This window comes from Amaranthus tricolor, chromosome 9 (genome assembly GCF_026212465.1).
Source record: "Amaranthus tricolor cultivar Red isolate AtriRed21 chromosome 9, ASM2621246v1, whole genome shotgun sequence".
NCBI lineage: Eukaryota > Viridiplantae > Streptophyta > Magnoliopsida > Caryophyllales > Amaranthaceae > Amaranthus > Amaranthus tricolor.
In genome coordinates this window covers 29,895,033-29,914,496 of record NC_080055.1, presented here as the reverse complement: position 1 = coordinate 29,914,496, position 19,464 = coordinate 29,895,033, and the positions used below count along the sequence as shown (strand labels likewise).

The 19,464-nt window shown below is 32.5% G+C and overlaps 2 protein-coding genes and 1 long non-coding RNA gene across 4 annotated transcripts in view; 1 reads left to right on the top strand and 2 right to left on the bottom strand.

Annotated features, from left to right (window-relative positions):
- Positions 1–1,233: 1,233 nt before the first annotated feature.
- Positions 1,234–4,088, bottom strand: LOC130823854 (uncharacterized). Its single transcript, XR_009046639.1, has 2 exons — positions 2,668–4,088; positions 1,234–1,528 (listed from the first exon to the last, which is right to left on the bottom strand). It is a non-coding gene; the product is annotated as an uncharacterized LOC130823854 (long non-coding RNA).
- An 8,227-nt stretch (positions 4,089–12,315) lies between these two features.
- LOC130823486 (ethylene-responsive transcription factor 12-like) lies at positions 12,316–13,008 on the top strand. The gene has a single exon (XM_057688103.1). The coding sequence runs from the start codon at positions 12,556–12,558 to the stop codon at positions 13,006–13,008; it is 453 nt and encodes a 150-aa protein (XP_057544086.1). The 5' UTR covers positions 12,316–12,555.
- Positions 13,009–13,565: 557 nt separating this feature from the next.
- The window catches only part of LOC130823852 (receptor-like protein 4), a 6,660-nt gene continuing 761 nt past the window's right edge, over positions 13,566–19,464 (bottom strand). Inside the window, exons 2-9 of one of the 2 annotated variants that reach the window (XM_057688662.1) lie at positions 18,012–19,348; positions 17,063–17,210; positions 16,392–16,463; positions 16,055–16,126; positions 15,025–15,096; positions 14,872–14,949; positions 14,598–14,779; positions 13,566–14,105 (exon numbers count right to left, since the gene is read on the bottom strand). In XM_057688662.1, the coding sequence (XP_057544645.1) occupies positions 14,002–14,105; positions 14,598–14,779; positions 14,872–14,949; positions 15,025–15,096; positions 16,055–16,126; positions 16,392–16,463; positions 17,063–17,210; positions 18,012–19,077 (1,794 nt within the window). In that variant the 5' untranslated portion in view covers positions 19,078–19,348 and the 3' untranslated portion in view covers positions 13,566–14,001. The remainder of the gene's footprint in view (positions 14,106–14,597; positions 14,780–14,871; positions 14,950–15,024; positions 15,097–16,054; positions 16,127–16,391; positions 16,464–17,062; positions 17,211–18,011; positions 19,349–19,464) is intronic. The other variant, XM_057688661.1, reaches the window with a different exon arrangement.

The window sequence follows — 19,464 nt, the reverse complement described above, 5'->3', positions numbered from 1 at the left end:
TTTTAATTAATTTGCTAAGCTAATACTAAGTATATATGGCTACAATTGGATTAATGTCATTTGACTATAATTTTACTTAAACCGAAAATATTTCAAAGAAATAAAATAAAACCAAAAAATTTTCATAAACATAAAACAAAATTTTCATTTAATAAACCTAAAATTTGGATAATAATGTGAACCCAAATGTATAATAGACCAAGATCCTATCGATTTCCTTCTCTAAACTATTCCTAACAGCATAGAAGTATTATTAGATTATGGAAAGCTAATTATTTTGGTGGAAACAAACTCTAAGCGTATATAGGCTAATTAACACTCCTAATTCCTAAACGAATAAAAAAAAATGTGAACATTGACTTGCTAGTGGTCCATATATTGTTATACGGTGTTACAAAAATAATACCATATCCTATTCATTAAACATGAGACATTTGCATTTTTTACGCTATTCAATATACTTATTTGATGTTTTCCTCTTTGATGCAATTGAAAGAGGACATATGAGTATTATTGATTTGATGATTAATGAATACGTCACTAATAATGGGTATTTATAAGAGAAATTCAAGTAGTAGAGAATAACAAAGTCTTAACTAACTAAACAAACTAAAACATAAAATAGAAAATGTGGTTGGTAAATACATACAATAGATTTAACCTACATTCTTAATAATTAGTAAAAAAGTGAATGTCAGAATTTAAAAAGGAGTATGTTGCGCTGGCTGTGTATCAAAATAAACGGCTGGAACAGCAATTACCAATAATATTTAGTCTATTTTGTTGTTAATCCTTTTTTTTAATCTCCCATTCATTAATCAAAATTTAGATGCAAGTAGAGGCTTAATCCATAATCATTGTCAAACAAACTCAATCATGAATCATGATCAATTAAAATAAGTAAATGCTTGAACCCGTCCAGCCCACATACACAAAAGCTTGAAAGTTGAGGACTTGACTTGATTAAATTCGAACGCCTTTAATTTTAACACTCATTAATTTCAAAATATATTACAAATTTTACTATTTACAATTTATGATGATCTTATGACTTTTTTAATCACAATGTTCTTTTATGACAAGATATTTCTTATCGCATATTATTTTCATCATCATCATTGTATGTTATAAAATAAATTTAGAATAAAAGGGATAAAAGTTGAAAGTAGAAAATGAGGAACAAATTTGCAAAATGGTCAAAAAGCATGAATAGTTACAGGTGCACTATGCATGAAAAGCTAATGTTCCAAACTTGGAATTGCCATGGACTACCTTTGAACTCATAGGAAGAAAGTAAGAAGGTAAAAAAAGACAATAACTATTACAAATAATAATGCGGAAAATAAACTACAAATACAAGATGATGTTTGTAGTGTCTCCTTTGTGTATGGCAACGAACTTCTTGCTTGAATGAATCACGAATTGAACGATGATACCGTAGAGAAGATTAGTTTGCGACGATGAACGTCACTAGAAATCTTGATATAGATTGAAGGCGACTACAAGCTTTCCTATTGTGATATTTCACCTACAAAAGTACTTGGGTTATGAGATCGGAAATTTACAATGAGATACAACCAATCACATCAACCGATTAGTACGGATCGATTGAACTAAATGATTATTTGTTTATGTAGAGATTAAAATCAGAAAACAATAAAGAGTTACTCTCTTCTAAGTTTCAAGAAATTGAGAGAAAGATGACAGAAATTTATGTTCAAGATGTAAATGATTTCCATGCACTCACTCTTATTTATAAAGTTGAAGTGACATATGGATTCATCCAAAACCATACATCAATGATAACTTATGATTATTGGTTAATTATGATGTAAGACATTCGTTCATAACAGCACTTTACTTCATGAAACAAAGTTTCGTATCACGAACTGATGTTCTGTTTCAATACGCTCGAACAAGCATAAGCTTAAATACTTTTTAGAAACTTTCTGATGCGAAAATTTCCAAGTGCTCGAACAAGCAAATGCCCTGACCATCAGACCATCAAACAGAAGCATTTGAACCAAACTGTCAAAGCTGCATAGAAGTGCTCGAACGAGCATGTTGGTCAAGCAAGCCAATATTGCTTCGTTGTTATGTTCTTGCTTAGTCGATGCCTTAGTACATGTCTTAAGCATTTGGATATAGTCCTACATGTTCTAAATCTCAACAATAACAAGACTTGCTACGTTAGTGGGATACTTAAATGGTGAAGACATGAAGTTATGATCTCATTTAGTGCCACTATTTGCAGACAAATTATAGTGCTACTCAATTCATACAACTAGCCGTTAATTCTTTTATCCTTAAGACATCACTGAAATCAAAGCTTTAAGAGGTTCAACAACGAAAAAACAAGATGGAAATTATAAGAAAAGATGAACACTAAGTGTTTGTGAAGTATCTTGAATACCTTCCCCCTTAGATGTAGTTTTATTTATAATTGGATTCAACAATACAAGTATAAATAAACCTCCCTTATTTTGAGAACAATTCTCTCAATATCACAACTACTATAACAAAGAAGAATACTCTCAAGTTTCTTATAATATAATAGCCCTCTCACAAGTTTGTGTGTTTTGTGGTGATTTGTTCTATGAATAACAAACTAATTAAATATGACAATAAATAACACAATAAACAAGCAATAAAAAGACATTAAATCACCTTTCAGTGCTATACACGACCTACAAACTGCCCATGAGGTATCCTAGGTTTGCGAACAGGCTACTATGGTGCTCGAACGAGCAACCTTCATTCCAAGTTAATGCCTACTGATTTGACTTTTGTTTAAACGAGTTAGGATCCGCTCAAACAAGCACCTGATCGAGCCACTTACAGATTGGTCGAGTGATCTCCAGTTTTGGTCCTTGTTGCTTTGATCTAGCAACACACCTTCCATACCTTGGCTCATTAAAGGCATGTTTCTTCACCTTTAGTGGAGCCTCAAACTCCCCATGTCGACCACTTCATTAATCGTTCCAAACACCAAATCACTTGCATATGACACATTCTCAAGTCTTCCTCCAAAGTAGAAGCTAAGGCATGTTCATCAAGTGTTAAAAGTCATAAAATTTGACACTTACACTAACAATACATGAGAAAATTAAAGATTGGTGATATTATCATTTAAATTGTTCAAAAAATATTATAAGAAAAGTAAAATGTGTGGAAATTAATGAAGACAATTACATAAAAGGAAATTGTTACAAACTGAAAAGGCATTCTAAAATAAGAAAAAATTATTGAAAAATAACTAAAAAAAACATCACTTTTGAAAAACTACCAAGAACAATTTTTTTTGTTAAAAAATACCAAAAATTTGTATTTTTTTTTGTCAAAAGGTACCTAGTAAGAGATTCTTTAAACTTTCGTTAAATCTTCAGATTTTTTTTTTGTAAAAAGAAATAATTAGAAAATTAAAAAATAAACACATGGGTTTTCATGAAGGTCACCTTCCCCAAATCAATTTTCCAGGAAACCCAAAACTTGGTTCAAGAGTTAGGGTTTCATATACTTGCTCATTTATCTAACAGAAGCAGCAATTTGGGTCTTTGAAAATTCATCTTCCTCAGGTCGAAAATTATTAGAAGGTCGAAATCTTCCATATTTCGTGGTGTGCATCTACTGTTCGTGGTGTTCAACTAATGTTCTGGTCAAAAATTCAATTGCATATGGGGTCAAAGAAAATTAATGGAATAGGAAGAAGGAGTTCTAGCAGCTTTGAAGATTGAGAATATATTGGGTTTGAGCAAAGTGGGTTTCGAAAACCCTAAGTCGTGTTTCTAATTCTGTTTTCTCTAATTGATTTGGGGGAAAGTTACTCCTATTTGATAAGTGAATAAGAAGACTCTTAATATTATGAATCATCATACTCTCTATGGTTGTTTTTAATTTAAAAAATGGGAGGAAACCACCTAAAATAGTAGAAGCTATAAATATATGTCTTAAAATGAAAATTGAACAATTAAGATAACTGTCTAAATAAGAAAAGGACACAACTAAAAAAAATTGGAGAGAGTATTATTTATTTCTTTAAAATTTAATTGAAATAGAGCAAGATATTATGAAAGAGATAGTATATAACCATTTACCATTTACCATTTACCATTTACCATTAAAGAGTTAGCCGGATAAAAGTATGTGAGGCTGAGAAAATAGGGAGTGGATGCAGAAATTTGGTGTGGTACCTTTGAATATAGCAGCAGCCTGCAGAAAAAAGTAGTCATTATTCAACAAAACACGCAAGCTGCGAAGACTAAAAAACATTTGAGTTGAGTTCTTAATTCAGTACTTCTCAAGTCCCCACCACACACTGAGAAATCGCAACTCACAACTCACAACTTAATTGGGACTTGTTCTGTATCCTTTTAGGAAATTATTAATTAACAATTTAATCTCTGATTAATCTGAATCAGATAATTATCATTGGTTTGAAGGCTTGTCTTTGCCAACTTGCCACATTATAAGATCACTTCTGAAAATGTTTGTTCCTGTAAAAAGCAACAAGGGGTTCGCAGGGCCCGAAATGTTTTTCCAAGTACCCATTCCGACGCCCAAGTTAGTATTTGTATAAAACAGTTTGCCTAATAGGTTCTTCCAAGTGCACAGTGGCGACAAGGTGAATTACTACTTAGGACTTCTTCTGGTGTGAAACCTTTGTGGAAAAAGAATTATCTTAGAATTATACGATCTTCTTAAATTGTTCTTTTAATGTTCTTCTGAAAATCAATGTGGCTATTTGAAATTTAGTTGTAATAAACTCCCTTAATGAATTACTAAGAGTTTAGTTTTTGTGTCTCTTTCTAGAGTAGAAAATCAATTTCCTCCTTTATGTGTCCCTTTTAGAGTATTTATAATCCATTATTGAGTGCATAGAATGTTCCATTTGATTTTCATCAATCCCCGAAATTCTCTTGCATGCTCATGTAATTATCTTTTTGCTAAAATATAATTATTAGAATATTTTGTAAATATTCATATCTTAGATATTATTATGCAAATATTTAGTTTCTAAAATTCTTGATTGTATTTTGTATATATTCCATTCTCATGAAATGAAATGGCAAGGAAGATCGCACACGACCTGATCATGTGTGTCTTCTACTTAAGTCTCTTTATGGTCTAAAACAGGCTCCTCGAGCTTGGTATCAACGGCTTGGTGATTTTGTGGCTACCATCGGTTTTCATAATAGCATCTCTGATAACTCTTTGTTTGTATATTGCCATGGCTCTGACATTGCTTATATTCTCTTATATGTGGATGACATTATTCTTACTGCATCATCTGATTCCCTTCACCAGCCCCTTATGTCTAAATTGAGTTTAGAATTTGCTATGAAGGACTTGGGTCCTCTCAGCTATTTCTTGGGTATTGCTGTTTCTCGGAATTCTGCAGGTCTTTTTCTCTCTCAACACAAATATGCTTATGAGATCCTTGACAAAGCTGATTTGTGTCAATGCAAGCCCGCTCCTACTCCCGTTGTTACTTCTGGGAAACTTTGTGCCACAGTTGGTTCTCCTTATGATAATCCCACTTTATATCGTAGTTTGGCTGGAGCTCTGCAGTATCTAACTTTCACTCGCCAAGTATGTTTATTTATGCATGATCCTCGGGTTGAACATATGGCTGCTATTCATCGTATTCTTCGATATATTCGAGGCACTCTTGATTATGGTCTACAATTGTACAAGTCTCCCATTTCTTCTCTCTTATCTTATGCTGATGCTGATTGGGGTGGATGTCCTGATACACGCCGCTCTAGTTCTGGCTACTTTGTTTTCTTGAATGATAATCCTGGTCTGCCAAGCGACAACCTACCGTCTCTAAGTCCAGTGCCGAAGCGGAATATCGGGGTGTTGCTAATGTTGTCTTTGAAACTTGTTGGGTTCGAAACTTACTTCTCGAGCTCCGTTGCCCTATTCACACGGCTACTCTTATTTACTGTGATAAAGTTAGTGCTTTTTATTTGTCCGATAACCTGTTCATCATCAATGCACTAATCAAATTGAGATGGATATCCATTTTGTTCGTGAAAAGGTCAAACGTGGTGATGTTCGCGTCCTTCATGTTCCATCCCGGTTTTAGATTGCCGACATTTTTTACCAAGGGTCTTCCTCAAGTCCTCTTTGATGATTTTCGCTCCAGTCTCAGCGTCTGCAAATCTCCAGATTCGACTGCGGGGGTGTGCTAGAATATAATTATTAGAATATTTTGTAAATATTCATATCTTAGATATTATTATGTAAATATTTAGTTTAAAATTCTTAATTGTGTTTTGTATATATTACATTCTCATAAAATAAAATAGCAAGAAAAATCATTTTCAATACATTTGACGTGTCGATCTCCTCTTCTCTTTTAATTAATCTTTTCTATTTAACCGTGCCTCCTTTCTTTATTCTCCTATACGTGTGTCCTACTGAATGAATGTATATCAATTCTAAAATATGTACACCTGTATTAACAAATTCATGAGTGACCCACTTCTTCTTCTATTCAGCTCGGTTCCATTCTGACCTCCCAGATGCTTTATCTAATTATCCCTGATATTCCACTAAAGTAATTGTCTCTTTCAAGATTAATCATAATTATCCCGTTCCAGATAATTTTTTTGCCAGATTTTCTTGAGATTAATATAATTTACCCTTACAGGACTTACTAACTTTCTCTCTCCAATGAATATTTGTAAATTGTAATACTTACTCGTTTCTTTTTACTTACACCATTTTATATTTTTATCTACCATATTGATTTTTATATTATTGATAATCTATAATTTAAAAAATATATATAAGATTTTATTTTAATCGTCTCGATTTAAAATTTGTTGATTTTTAGTTTTCAAAATTTTTTAATATGTACTCCTATAATTAAAGATATTAACAATAAATTTTATATAGAAAAGTGTCAAAATCCAAATGGTTCAAGTAAAAAAAACTTGAGTTTATTTTATATATTGCGACTAATATATTAGAAAAAATATATTCAAGTGAGATCTGAATCGTTTAACTGAATACTTTCATGATATCAAATTTTTATTATTTTTAGTTAAGTATAGCTTAAGATATAAAATTATAAATGATCAAAATTACGCATTAAATTGTATAAAAAATAAAATGTAACAAATATAATAGAACGGATGAAAGTGATCTGGTTAATAATGCAACGAACGTGGGTCGCTGTAGGCTGCACCGCAGTACAGTACGTAGCTAAGTAGAATGTTAGCTGTAGCTACTCATATTAATTAATGGAGTAAACCTTTATTATTTCAAAACTATATTCTCGAAGCATGTTTCAAAATAGATGTAATATTATTAAAAGTGGAGCAAAAATTGATAAATTAATTAAAAATTCTACCTTTTAGTTTTGTGGAGTTTTGCGTGGTCAAATTTATTGAACATGTTTTTAACTTCTTTTAAATATTAATATTTTTACTATAAATTTGTCTTAAAATTTTGTATTTAGTTTTTAATTCATAACTTAAAACATACTTTATTTCATCTCAATGTAAGAATAATTAATTAATTATATTTAATTTTTATATTTTTTTGATATATATAATTAAAAATATTAAAATTTCAATTAATGCATTGGAGAAATAAAAAATCAAAGTGTAAGTATTTTGTAACAAAGGAAGTGTGTTTTATGTTGACTATGTTCATTGTATTTTATGTAGAGGAGTATTTAGAAATAATTGTAAAGGAAGCAATGCAAGAAGTGATGATGTGGTACTTGCCAAGCTAATTAATACTTAGCATAATAAATTATTTTTATGTAAAAGAATTTAATAGGATGGGCTTCTAAGATTTTTAATTTATTTTTTTTATTTTATTGACACTTATTATCTTTTAACGGTGATTTACAAATTATGATAATTAATTATGAATTTTTAAAGTCAATAAACGCCGCTGAGTATTAAGTAAAGCGGAGCTGTCTCCTCCAACTTGACATTATCGTTAATTGTAACTGAACCTGATCGCCATTCATCCTCATCGCACGTGAGCCACTCTGATAAAGCGTCCTATTTTTTGACGTTTCACACTCCCAGAGTCCAGAATCACTTTACTCTACTCTTCTTTATTTTTAACAAAATATAAATAATAAATAATACTACTAGTACCAGCAGACTACTCCATAATCCATATATGCGCATTTCCTTCAAAAACACTTGTCAGACGTGCATTCAAATACTTTGCATAGTATATTGATTTATGGATATGGATACTTTGCAAGCATGTCAGCTTGTACAGCGGTAAGCCAATACTAATTTTTACATTTATGTCATCATAACCTTACAAAATTAATGTGGTTTCTTGCATTAAACTAAAGTGAAGGAGAAGAAAAGGAAGGGAAAGAAACGAGAGAGTGGTAAGAAGGAAGAGTATATTTTTTATTTTTAGTAGTTTCTCTATTCTGAAGTATTCGCTATAATATTATTATTGACATTGTTTATCGTTCAAGTTTATTTTATATATTGTGGCTAATGTGTAAGAAAAAATATAGTCAACTGGAATCTTGTTTAAATCGTCTAATCGCATACTTCCATAATATTAACTTTTTATAATTTTTAAACGTGTATAATTCAATATATAAATGATCAAAATAACGTATTGAATTACGTAAAAAAATCAAATATAACAATTAACAAGTATAGTGGAACGGAGAAAAGTATGAAAGAGAAGGGAAAAGGAATGAAAACTAATATTTTTCCTTCCAAATTCATCTCCTTCTTTTTGCTATCTAAATAAGAGATCCTGTATCTTTTTAAATTCCTCCCCCTTCATACCAAATATAGTGTTAGTTCGCCGAATTTGACTAAAACAAAAAAAAATGATTAAAGGTTGCAATTTTAAATATTTATCATAAGGGTAAAAATGATATTTACATAAAAATTAATAAATTCTATTTATTATTAATAATTTTAACTTTTTACAAGAATTTAGCATAGAAATTGAAAACAATTAATACTCTCTCCTATTCACCTTAAGAATCCTATTTGACTTTTCACGGATTTTAGGGAGAGTCAAAAGTGGGACCTACGAGTAGGAAAGAGAGTGGTATTATGAGTTTTTAATGTAAGAGAGAAAATTAGTATGGGTAATGGAGGGTATAATTGAAAATAGGATAAAGCTACTAGGGGTATAATTAAGGTGACTTAACCATAAAAGGAAATGGGACACATAAGCTGAATAGTGGGGAGTACTTTATATTAGAAAAAATGAATGGTGAACTAGTTTAAGCAAGAATCTTTTGTTCCTAAAGCAATAACATACAAAAATATTAAACTAATCAAAAAAAGATATTATATAACATAAAAAAATAGAAGTTTTTGTCTAAGAAGTATATCATTTTTCTTATTATGATAATGTAAACTAATCAAAAATATTCAAAAAAAATATTAAAAATATTAGTAAATACAAATAATTACACTTAAAATTTATTATGTAAAGCGATATTAAGCCGTTAAATGACACATTAGATCATGCGTTAAGTTAAGTTTTAAGGAACACACTAATCCAAAATTCTTTATCCTTACATTAATTCTCCCAATTAACTATGGTTCCGAGTTTTGACGTTATGCTGATTAAAATTATTTATTTCATTTAGACACAAACGTATAAATCGTTATCCAATAATTAACGTTAACGAAAATGAGCATCAATATGATTGTGTTAAAATTTGATACATGTTCACTCTTTTGGCTATAACTTTAAATAGGAAAATCATATATTTGCAAAGTTGCGGCATTAAAATCTAGACATCAAAATCTTTCCAATGATATATATATGTCCAATTCCGATAACCGAGTGAGAAATGATGACCGTTTAAAGTTTGTTTGAGTTGAAATTTGATATATATATATATATATATATATATATATATATATATATATATATATATATATATATATATATATATATATATATATGTTCAATCTTTTGGGCATAACATTTTATAGAAAAATAATATTGATGCAAAGTTTGCTTCATTAGAAACTAGACTTCAAGAGCTTTCCAACGCATATCATATGCCAAATTCCGACAACCGAGCAAGAAATGACGACCATTTAAAATTTACAGGGATTTTTAACATCTTGTCGCGCGCGACCGGATCGTGGTATGGTCGTGTAAAACGCGCGACTGAATGTTAGAAATCACTGCAAAGTTTGAATGGTCTTGATTTCTCGCTCGATTGTCAGAATTGGGCATCTAATATGTTGTTGAAAAGCTCTTGAAGTCTAGTTTTTAATGCCACAAACTTTGCTTTAATATAATTTTTTTTATAAAAAGTTATGCCCAAAAGATTGAACATATATCAAATTCACAAGCAATTTTTAAATGATAATCATTTGTCGCTCGGTTATCGGAATTGAGCATGTAATATATCATTTGAAAGATCTTGAAGTCTAGATTCTAATGTTGCAAATATTACAGTAATGTGATTTTCCTATCCAATGTTTTGTCCAAAAGAGTGAGTATGTTTCAAATTTCAACACAAAACGTGTGATAAGGTTTATTTCCAATTTTAATAAATTACTTCTTTTCTAAAATTAATATTTTTTTATTTTAATTTGATTTTTATTAATAAATTTAGCTTAGTAATAATAATAGTTGATTTTATAATTAAAAATAGATTTAAAAGCATTTTAATAATTCTATAAAAAAAGAAATGACAATATAAAAAAAAAAGGTTACAAAGTTTAAGGACAAGGATAATTTAAGTCTAACCCTTTGCTAATTTTGAGGAATGAGCTGCCTAACCGACTATTACGGCGACATCAAAGACTCCACTTGGGACCTCATTGCACTTTTTGTGATTGTACTCGTAGATAACATGGGTAAATTCTAAGGTGCTTAGCTTTAAAGACGATCAATATTGTAATAAATTTATAAATTTATGTTAAAGAAATTTTATTGGAAGTCATTTGCTATTTATATATTTTATTGCACGTTAATTATACTTTACTTAATAAAAAAATCAATTAGTTTAGATTTTCTGTTTGAATCGGTTCAGATTGTATGATTATGATGAGTGATTTAAAAAAGTCAACTATTATAAAATTACCTTAGATTAATATAGTGTACAATTTTACAATTTCATACAATACATTCACTCCATTCTTTTTATTTTGCTACTAAAATGTTAATTTTTGTCACATTTTGTATTCCTACTAATAACAATTACTCCCTTTATTCTTTAATGAAGTTTTCACAAAAAATGCTCAGTATCTTTAAGATAATAAATATATTATTTTATTGAATGATAAAATTTAATAGTAAAAAAGTGAGGATCATGAATGTAACACTCTGGCCTAATGGACAACCAGTGACTACTTATGAAAACTGTAGACTGGCCCCATAGACCAACACAAGTCTTTTCAGCGCACTTTGACCTCACTCGTGCGCGTCCTAGAAAACTTCACAGGAGGTCACCTATCACCAAGCACGCTTAACTGTGGAGTTCTTAACAAATTGGCTCTCATGAAAAGAAGATGCACCTTGTTGTTTGACTAGTGTATCAATCCCTTTTCAAGCTACATTGGGGGTATAATAATAAATATTAAAAAATATGAAAAGAAAGTTAGTGAAAAAGATATAGAAGCCACAAGACAACTAATAAAAAATGTTTTTATTAAGTTAGTCGGATACATGTAGAGATTATAACAAATATAAAAATATTTATGTAGGGACCATAAGCATTATTAAAATATTAAAATGAGGATGAATAAGATTATTTTTATTCAAAATTTATTATATAAATATAAATATTATTTATAAAAACATTAAATGAAACACCAAAAATGACAAATTACGAAGTGAATAATTTTAAAAAGACAAGGGCATAATATGATTTCTTGAAATGTATTATCAGGACTTATTACAAATTTAAAATTAACACAATAGTTCTTAACAAGTCTATTTGCATTTCTTCAAATTTGGGAAATTTGGGGAATATAAATTGACAATTCCTTTTTAGTAATTCTACTATTGTCAATTACTTCATCTCATAGAAATATCTGATATATTACGATTATTGATACTATTTATGGTTCAAACTAGCTTGTTTTACATATTATGGCTAATGTAAATATAGTCAAGTGAAATCTTGTTTAAATTGTCTAATGACATACATTCCTAATGTTGATTTGTTAATTTTTAAATGTGTATATTTTAATATATAAATGATTAAAATTACCGATTTAATTGTATAAAAAGTTAAATGTAACAAGTATAATAAAACGGGAAAAGTACTTTAGAAGTGATGAATTCGTATGCGAATGGTAGAATAGATCGAGTAGGACAGTAGGTACAGCCAGGGTACTCGCCTACTCGGTAGAATGGAGAAACTCATGAGAAGGGTTTATAGTTAGGAGTATTAGAAATCCCTTTTTAAAGCTGTACGTCTATATCTATATTCCCAATATATGCCCCATACCCTTAGGCCTTAAGCCTGAAGCTAAGCTTGAAGGCTCAAACTGTGTGTGTTCTGTCTACTTAGTAGTGTGTTTTCGGATCCTTTGGCTCAAGTCAAGTTTCTGTGTGTTTAAAAAAATGGCATCAGCCAGAGGCAGTAGCAGCAGATTAGAAGCACACTATAGAGGCGTAAGAAAGCGTCCATGGGGGCGTTACGCAGCAGAGATACGAGACCCATGGAAGAAAACCCGTGTATGGTTAGGTACTTTTGACACTCCCCAAGAAGCTGCTCTCGCTTATGACGGAGCCGCCCGCTCCCTCCGTGGCATTAAAGCTAAAACTAATTTTCCTCTTCTTTCTCCTCCGCCTCATCTTCCTCAATCGTCCACCTCCTTATCTCTTGACCTTAACCTTCGCCCCATCACCAATGCTTGGGCTGTTGGTTCGCCAAAAAATCATGGGGCTCATGTTGTTGCCCCCAGTAAAGATGAAAGCTTGGGCTTGGGTTTGGGTTTGGGTTGGGGTTTGGGTTTGAGAAATCAACGTGGGCTTTGTGTTGACTTAAATGAGCCTCCACCTGTTTGGCTTTGAATTATGTAGTAAAAGTATTATTAATTAGTAGTAGTAGTAATTAGTAGCTATCTAGTATTACTACGTAGTAAGTATGATTACAAAATACTTCCTCTAATTTTTAATAGTTGTTATATTTTTATTTTTCACATTATCTAATGATTACTTTTAATCTTTAATATCTTAAATTTATATAATAAAAAATTCTAAAAAGTTAATATTATGAAAATATGTATTTAGACGAACCGAATAAGAACTCACGTGACTATATAGTACATTATACATAGAGACATAAATATATACCAAATATGATTAGTTGATGAACTATATTTGCTACAGTAGCTACTATTAAAATCCAAAGCAAGTATGTTATTACTCCATTTATTTTGTTTTTGATTTATCTTAATGAGTCCAAATTATTTTTTGGTATAAAAATTTTAGGCTTTGATTTCTTTGTTATCGAACTAACAAATCTGTTATGGACAATTAATTGTTCAAACTGCTTTAACCTTATTACAATACAAATTCTTATATGAGATGGTCTTCCCATCAAATGGGCTCCATGCATGGATTGAATAGTCCAAATAATTTTAATAGTATACAAGTTCCTTAATTTAGATTGTCTTATCAAAAAGCAGTCTTTTACAAGAGTAAAGTAATGACACTATTGATATTAGACTAAATAAACTGAAGTCAAGTTGAATCCTGTAGGCAGATACTAAAAGAAGTAGATAGGTGATACTATAGTTGCTGAGCGCTGTACCAATCAGCTGTTATTGTGTTTCATTACAGAGCGAAAAAATTATACAAGATGCGCCAAATCTACAATGTTCACTATAGTCTAATGTTAGGTCCCTATCAAAAGTTTGTGAAGCAAGCATCGAGGATAATGGCACCGACATTGTCATCCAAACAAATGAACACCTGCTACCTTATCCAAACCAGAGATGAATGAGGATTCACATTTCAGAATCTCTTTGTGAAATGATGTTGTACCCTGTAGCCTGGAGGGGTTCAAGATAACAATATTGGGCCATTCTCGGAAGCAGTCCTGTGTATTGTCATCTGCACATCATGCGAGAATTGGGTTCTCTTCTTTGCATAGGGTGCTTCTCTAGCTGTTCAAACAACATCACATGCTTCATCAATTCATTTAATTGTAATTTCTAATACTCCCTCCCTCACAATAACTTTACTATACTTCCTATCTCAAAATATATATACCAATCAAATTTGCTACAAATTTCCAGTATGTCCTGCTGTATGTGCCTCCTAACCTCAACAATCTTTTAATCTCCTCATTTTATTTTCCTCTTCTAATTACACTCGCAAACTCCAAATAAGCCAAAATGATTTAACAATAAACGACAAGTGTAGCAAACACAGTGCGACTAGGGAGTAAGCTTCAAAATGTAAGTTATGTTCCTAATATATAATTGAAAAACAATGAGAATCGATGAACGCTGTTGCTAAACTTGGAATCCTCATTCAGCGTTACAGATTTGATAACTGTTACCACAAGCTCAAAGACACAGTGTAATGTCCCATCAAGATTGTAGCAACAAAAAATGACATCTGTAACATGGAATTTCTCTTCTGAATTTTCTTACCTGCTAGCTTTTGAACCCTGAGAATATTCTGTCGCCTTTTCCGCCAAACTATTAAGCAGCCAACAAATAAGAGTAATGCTAAGCATACACCCAAGCCAACGCCGACTTTAGCACCAGCAGAAAGATGAGGTCCACATGTACGCAACCCTGGTATACCGCAAAGTCCTGCATTATCAGTAAAACTGCACCCAAAAAGAAAGATTATTCCTGCACGACAATCAGAACAAATGAGAAAGAATAGTTTAACTGCTAGGCATAAGCATAAGAAACACACTTGAAGCTAGCTCTGTGTAACAGTTTTCCACCAAGAGCAGCTGGAACTCTCCCTGACAGCTTGTTTCCATTCAGATTCCTGCATAAAGGCAACTTTTATTAGTCTTGTAAATGACAACATGATCCCAATACTAGCCACACAATTTGGACTTACAGAATTTGTAATGAATGCAAGTCTCCCAAGGTCTCTGGAATCGAGCCGTTCAGAAAATTGTAAGAAAGATCCCTGCCAGAAGAATTATATGAATCACTATTCAGAATTCTACAGGACAGAGGCAAAATGTAAATGACCATGAAAGAAAATTGTGAATGCCAAGGGGTATGTACGTTCAGAAAATATAATGGGAATCCTCCTTAAGTCCCGGGGCGGGGGTATGTACGTGCCAAGGGCTCCTATTCTAAATAGGTTTAGTTCTTTTATTTTACTATAAATACAAGGCTTCTAACCGTTAAAATAGGTAGAGTGTGATTAAATCAACTCAAGTCCTGTTAGTATATAATATCACTTTGAGAAATTTATCAGGAGTGATGTGTGATCAGATAAAGGTTCAATCTAGTTTCAGGAGTAATTTGGGGAGAAAAGCATTCCCAGAGTAGTCGAGAGAGGCATTGAGGGAGATCCATGAGTGGTCTTCATCATTATCATATACGAATTGTGATCCATAGGTGGTATGTGAATTCAACTAAAACTCTATCTTGGTGATCCATCAGTAAAAGTAGGAGTGTCAAAGAAGGCATATCAGCATAGATTGGAGCTTAAAAAGGCATATTAGCATCGATTGGGGCTTCAGAAGACATATTAGCATTCATTTGAAAAGGCAGCAATTTCCATGATAGTCTTTCAATAAAAAAAAGATGGCAATCCACTAAAATATGCAATCTAGATCTATGTAGTAGACAAATTTGATGCAACGCAAATAACACTTGCTCACTTAAGAACACAATGACAGTGGTCTGCAAGCAAGCCCACTCGGATCTAGGAGGCCCAGACATTAGCAAGTGTTATAACCATACGTTGGTTGTTTCAGAAAACTGTTCTTATTAGACATCACTTTTTACAACGCAAATAACAGGAACAGAAAAGGGAAAGTGGTGAGGAGACTGAGAAGCATACACCAGACCAATATCTGACATTGAGGGCAGTACAAACGGAATGTAAATTAGCAGACTTGCAGCACACTTACAAAATCTCCAAGGTTGAAATAGTCCCCAGGATTGGAGGGATGGTCCCACGAATGCTGTTTCCACTAAGGTTTCTGCAAAAAAAAATTTTAAGGCACCGCTCAAACAACATTTTGCACGTATTAGTCAACATTATATCATTATATGTCAATGAAGCAAAAAAAAAAAAAAGAAAAGAGTTGCTTTATGCATAATTTATAAGGTATAAATTGCCTCAAGAACCAGCGTTTCAAATCATGCACAAACGAATACTGCAACTAGTGACTTCAAAACAAGGTGATTCCTCAACTGTAAGCAGAACTACAGAAGGACATGATACAGCCGTATCCAGCAACTTACATGCTCTGTAGATGACTCAACTTTGATATATCTCGAGGGAGGAAACCATGCAAACCCTGATTGTCAAGACCTCTGAGAATACAGAGAAGAGAAATTCATCACTCGAGAACAAATAATTCAGTATAATGCTGCAGATAAATATTCAACAAGAGAGAAAGTGGAGATAGAAAAGATTAAACATTTGAAAGAGTGGAGACTAAAAGCGGAATAAATCAAAGATCCATAGGAGATAGAGGGGTAGCATTCAATATAAATATATGTATCAAGAATTAATTGAATTACAATGACAGACATTAGTTTGATTGATGTAATAATTGACTCTTCTGTTGTGGTAGGACAAATGGAGTTATTCATCTTGGGTGCATAAGTGGAGAGGTTATACAAGGAGACTTGGTTATAAAAAGTAAAACTAGGTGCATTTTTATCAAATGCCACTATGATTGTAGAATTGGATGTAAACTTTCTAAGGATAAACATCAATGAAATTCCAATACATGGTAGGAACTACTTTTGCATAATAAATTATATGAATCCATTGCTAATGTCCCAAAAGAAATAATTGCAAAACAGGATTAGCAGTTTCTTGGTGACAGACAACCAATTAAGCTGAAATGTCATGCCTGATGGCAAACATAGCAAGGTGAGAACATTCAAATGGGCAAGGAACTTACAGTCCACCAATGTACCAACTTCCTTTGGTACTATCATAACGACAATCTGCTCCATTCCATGGATGTTGTTGCGGACTACATGGATCACCGTTCCACCCAAGACGATCAGGAAGTTGCAGTGCCTTTTTAAGCAACTGCAAAGCAGTAACTAAAGTACAATTATAAGATGTCTACATCAGTATTTATTAAACTATAATGTCTGGTATTCATTAAACTATAATTCTGCAAAAATATGAAACATGGACACTGAAGCACTGCTTTTTAAAAGTGCTTACTATTTTAGCGTTAAGTCTAGGGTCTGCCATAGCCCATTGGTTTTAAAATGAAAGACACAAATGCTTGAGTTTATGTGTCATGCAGTGAGAGAAGTTATAGATTTCATACACTTAGATAGGACCGTGTATGTGTGTGTGTGTTAACTTATAACAGAGTGGGGAATTTTATGGATGCATATAGTCAGAAGCGCCTAAGCGAAAATCTAGCAAAAAGTTAAATCCCACTTACAGACTTGTATAACTTCTCATATAGGCAGTGAATATTTTATACATGCAAGAATTTTGCAAAACAGATGATTGTTAAAAAACAAATTTGTCCTTGACACGTCTTGGTTCAAATAATAACCACCGAAATTCAATGTATCTTAATCCACTAATTGCACCTATCTATAGTCATGTGTAAATCAATGAACTATGCTTGAATAACGAATATTTCTTGTCAGCAGCAAACATAAGAACTAGATATGTGTAGCAGTTCCAGCAGCAAACACTGTTTGGCCTAAAAAAAGAGCAGCTGAGCATTAGAAGACAACGAAAAGATCATTGGGTTACTTTTGTTGTAAGTGCTAAATGGGAATATCACCTACCATAAGATCATCAAACATCACTCTCAAACACAGATAAACAACAACAAAATCTTGGAAAGAAGCCATTTGACATGATGAGATATGTACCTTCGACAGTTGAAGTTTTGGCCTCAGCTGTAATAACTTTTAAGACTTCGATGGCACTGATTGTAGCAAGACTTCCACTGACAGGCTTCAAATAGATAGTCAAAGTCCGACCATCAACAGCAACAGTTGTATTTAATACTAGAGCAGTTTTCACATCCCCGGTCATGTTAACAACATCAACAGCTTTAAATCTAATATCACCATTTATCAAGATGTCAAATACCCTTTGCCCTGCTTTGGTGATGGAAGTCTCTATCTCAGCAAAATGTAACCAAATCGAGTAGTTACTATTAGGTTCCACATCCATGATAAACGTTAGCTCAGGTGCAACATCTGTGCTAACTAAGGCTGATTGGTAAACACCTTGTGGATTGAAATTTGGAGCAATCGAACTTAGCTTGATAGGACTTTCAGTAGAAATAGGTTTATCTGCACTTTGACGTAGAGTTCGCAGTGAATTCCAAAACCTATCCCCACCCCATGCGTTACCCCCATAATCTTCACCGAACTTTGGCCTCCCTTGGCCACAGCTAAGCCTATTAACTGTTTTTAGCATTGATCCTTTCCCAAATTGTGGCCCAAAATAGTACGCCTTGTCATTAACCTGTTGAATTTCGATAGAAAGAATTGCTGGATTACCATGACCTGTGCTGTGGAAGCAAAGGGATATAGAACCATCAGTAAGAAAGATAAAGGTTTCTGTAAACACTTGGTCATCTCGATTACTCCATCCAGCACTTAAAGAATCCACCAACGTGCCTTCTATAGAAATATCAAATAGAGGCTCATCGTCAAAGTTTGAATCTTCTACCAGACCATAAAATATTCTCACAGCATGATGTCCAGTAGGCACACGTTTAATGTTGTAACAGTTTTCTGGACCCTCAGATAATGGGAAATAACGGAGGGTATATAGTGGAGGGGTAAGATAACTAGGACGTCTAGCTTTGGCAGGTATTCCTCCTGTATATGCAAAATCCTTATGCCACAATGTATTGGTTGGTGCACTACGTATGTCCGTCCTTGATCCACAGCTTATCCGCAAAGCATATGGACGCCCTGACATTCAAGAAAATGTTCCTCAAAACTAAATAATGTGTTGGGTTTCAATAATCTATCAATCAGTAATGCCAAAAACTCTAATAACCAATGCGGTTGCAAAAACCTATGGATCATATGTGCTCCTACATATACAATTCTAGCTCTTCATCTAGTCCCATGCCATCATTAGATCCTATGTTCACCCAATGGTACAACAAAACAACATTGCACTACCATCTGGACGGAATGGAAAATTTCCAGGTTTCATAAGTACTCATATAATGTCGAACTGGATTCTGCTACATCAAGTGTAAGTCAGTAATAACAACGGTAATACATCCAATGAACACAAGGTATCTTTGCATAAGACTTGCACAGTTGCACCTAATGGAACACAAACTTATGCAACCAG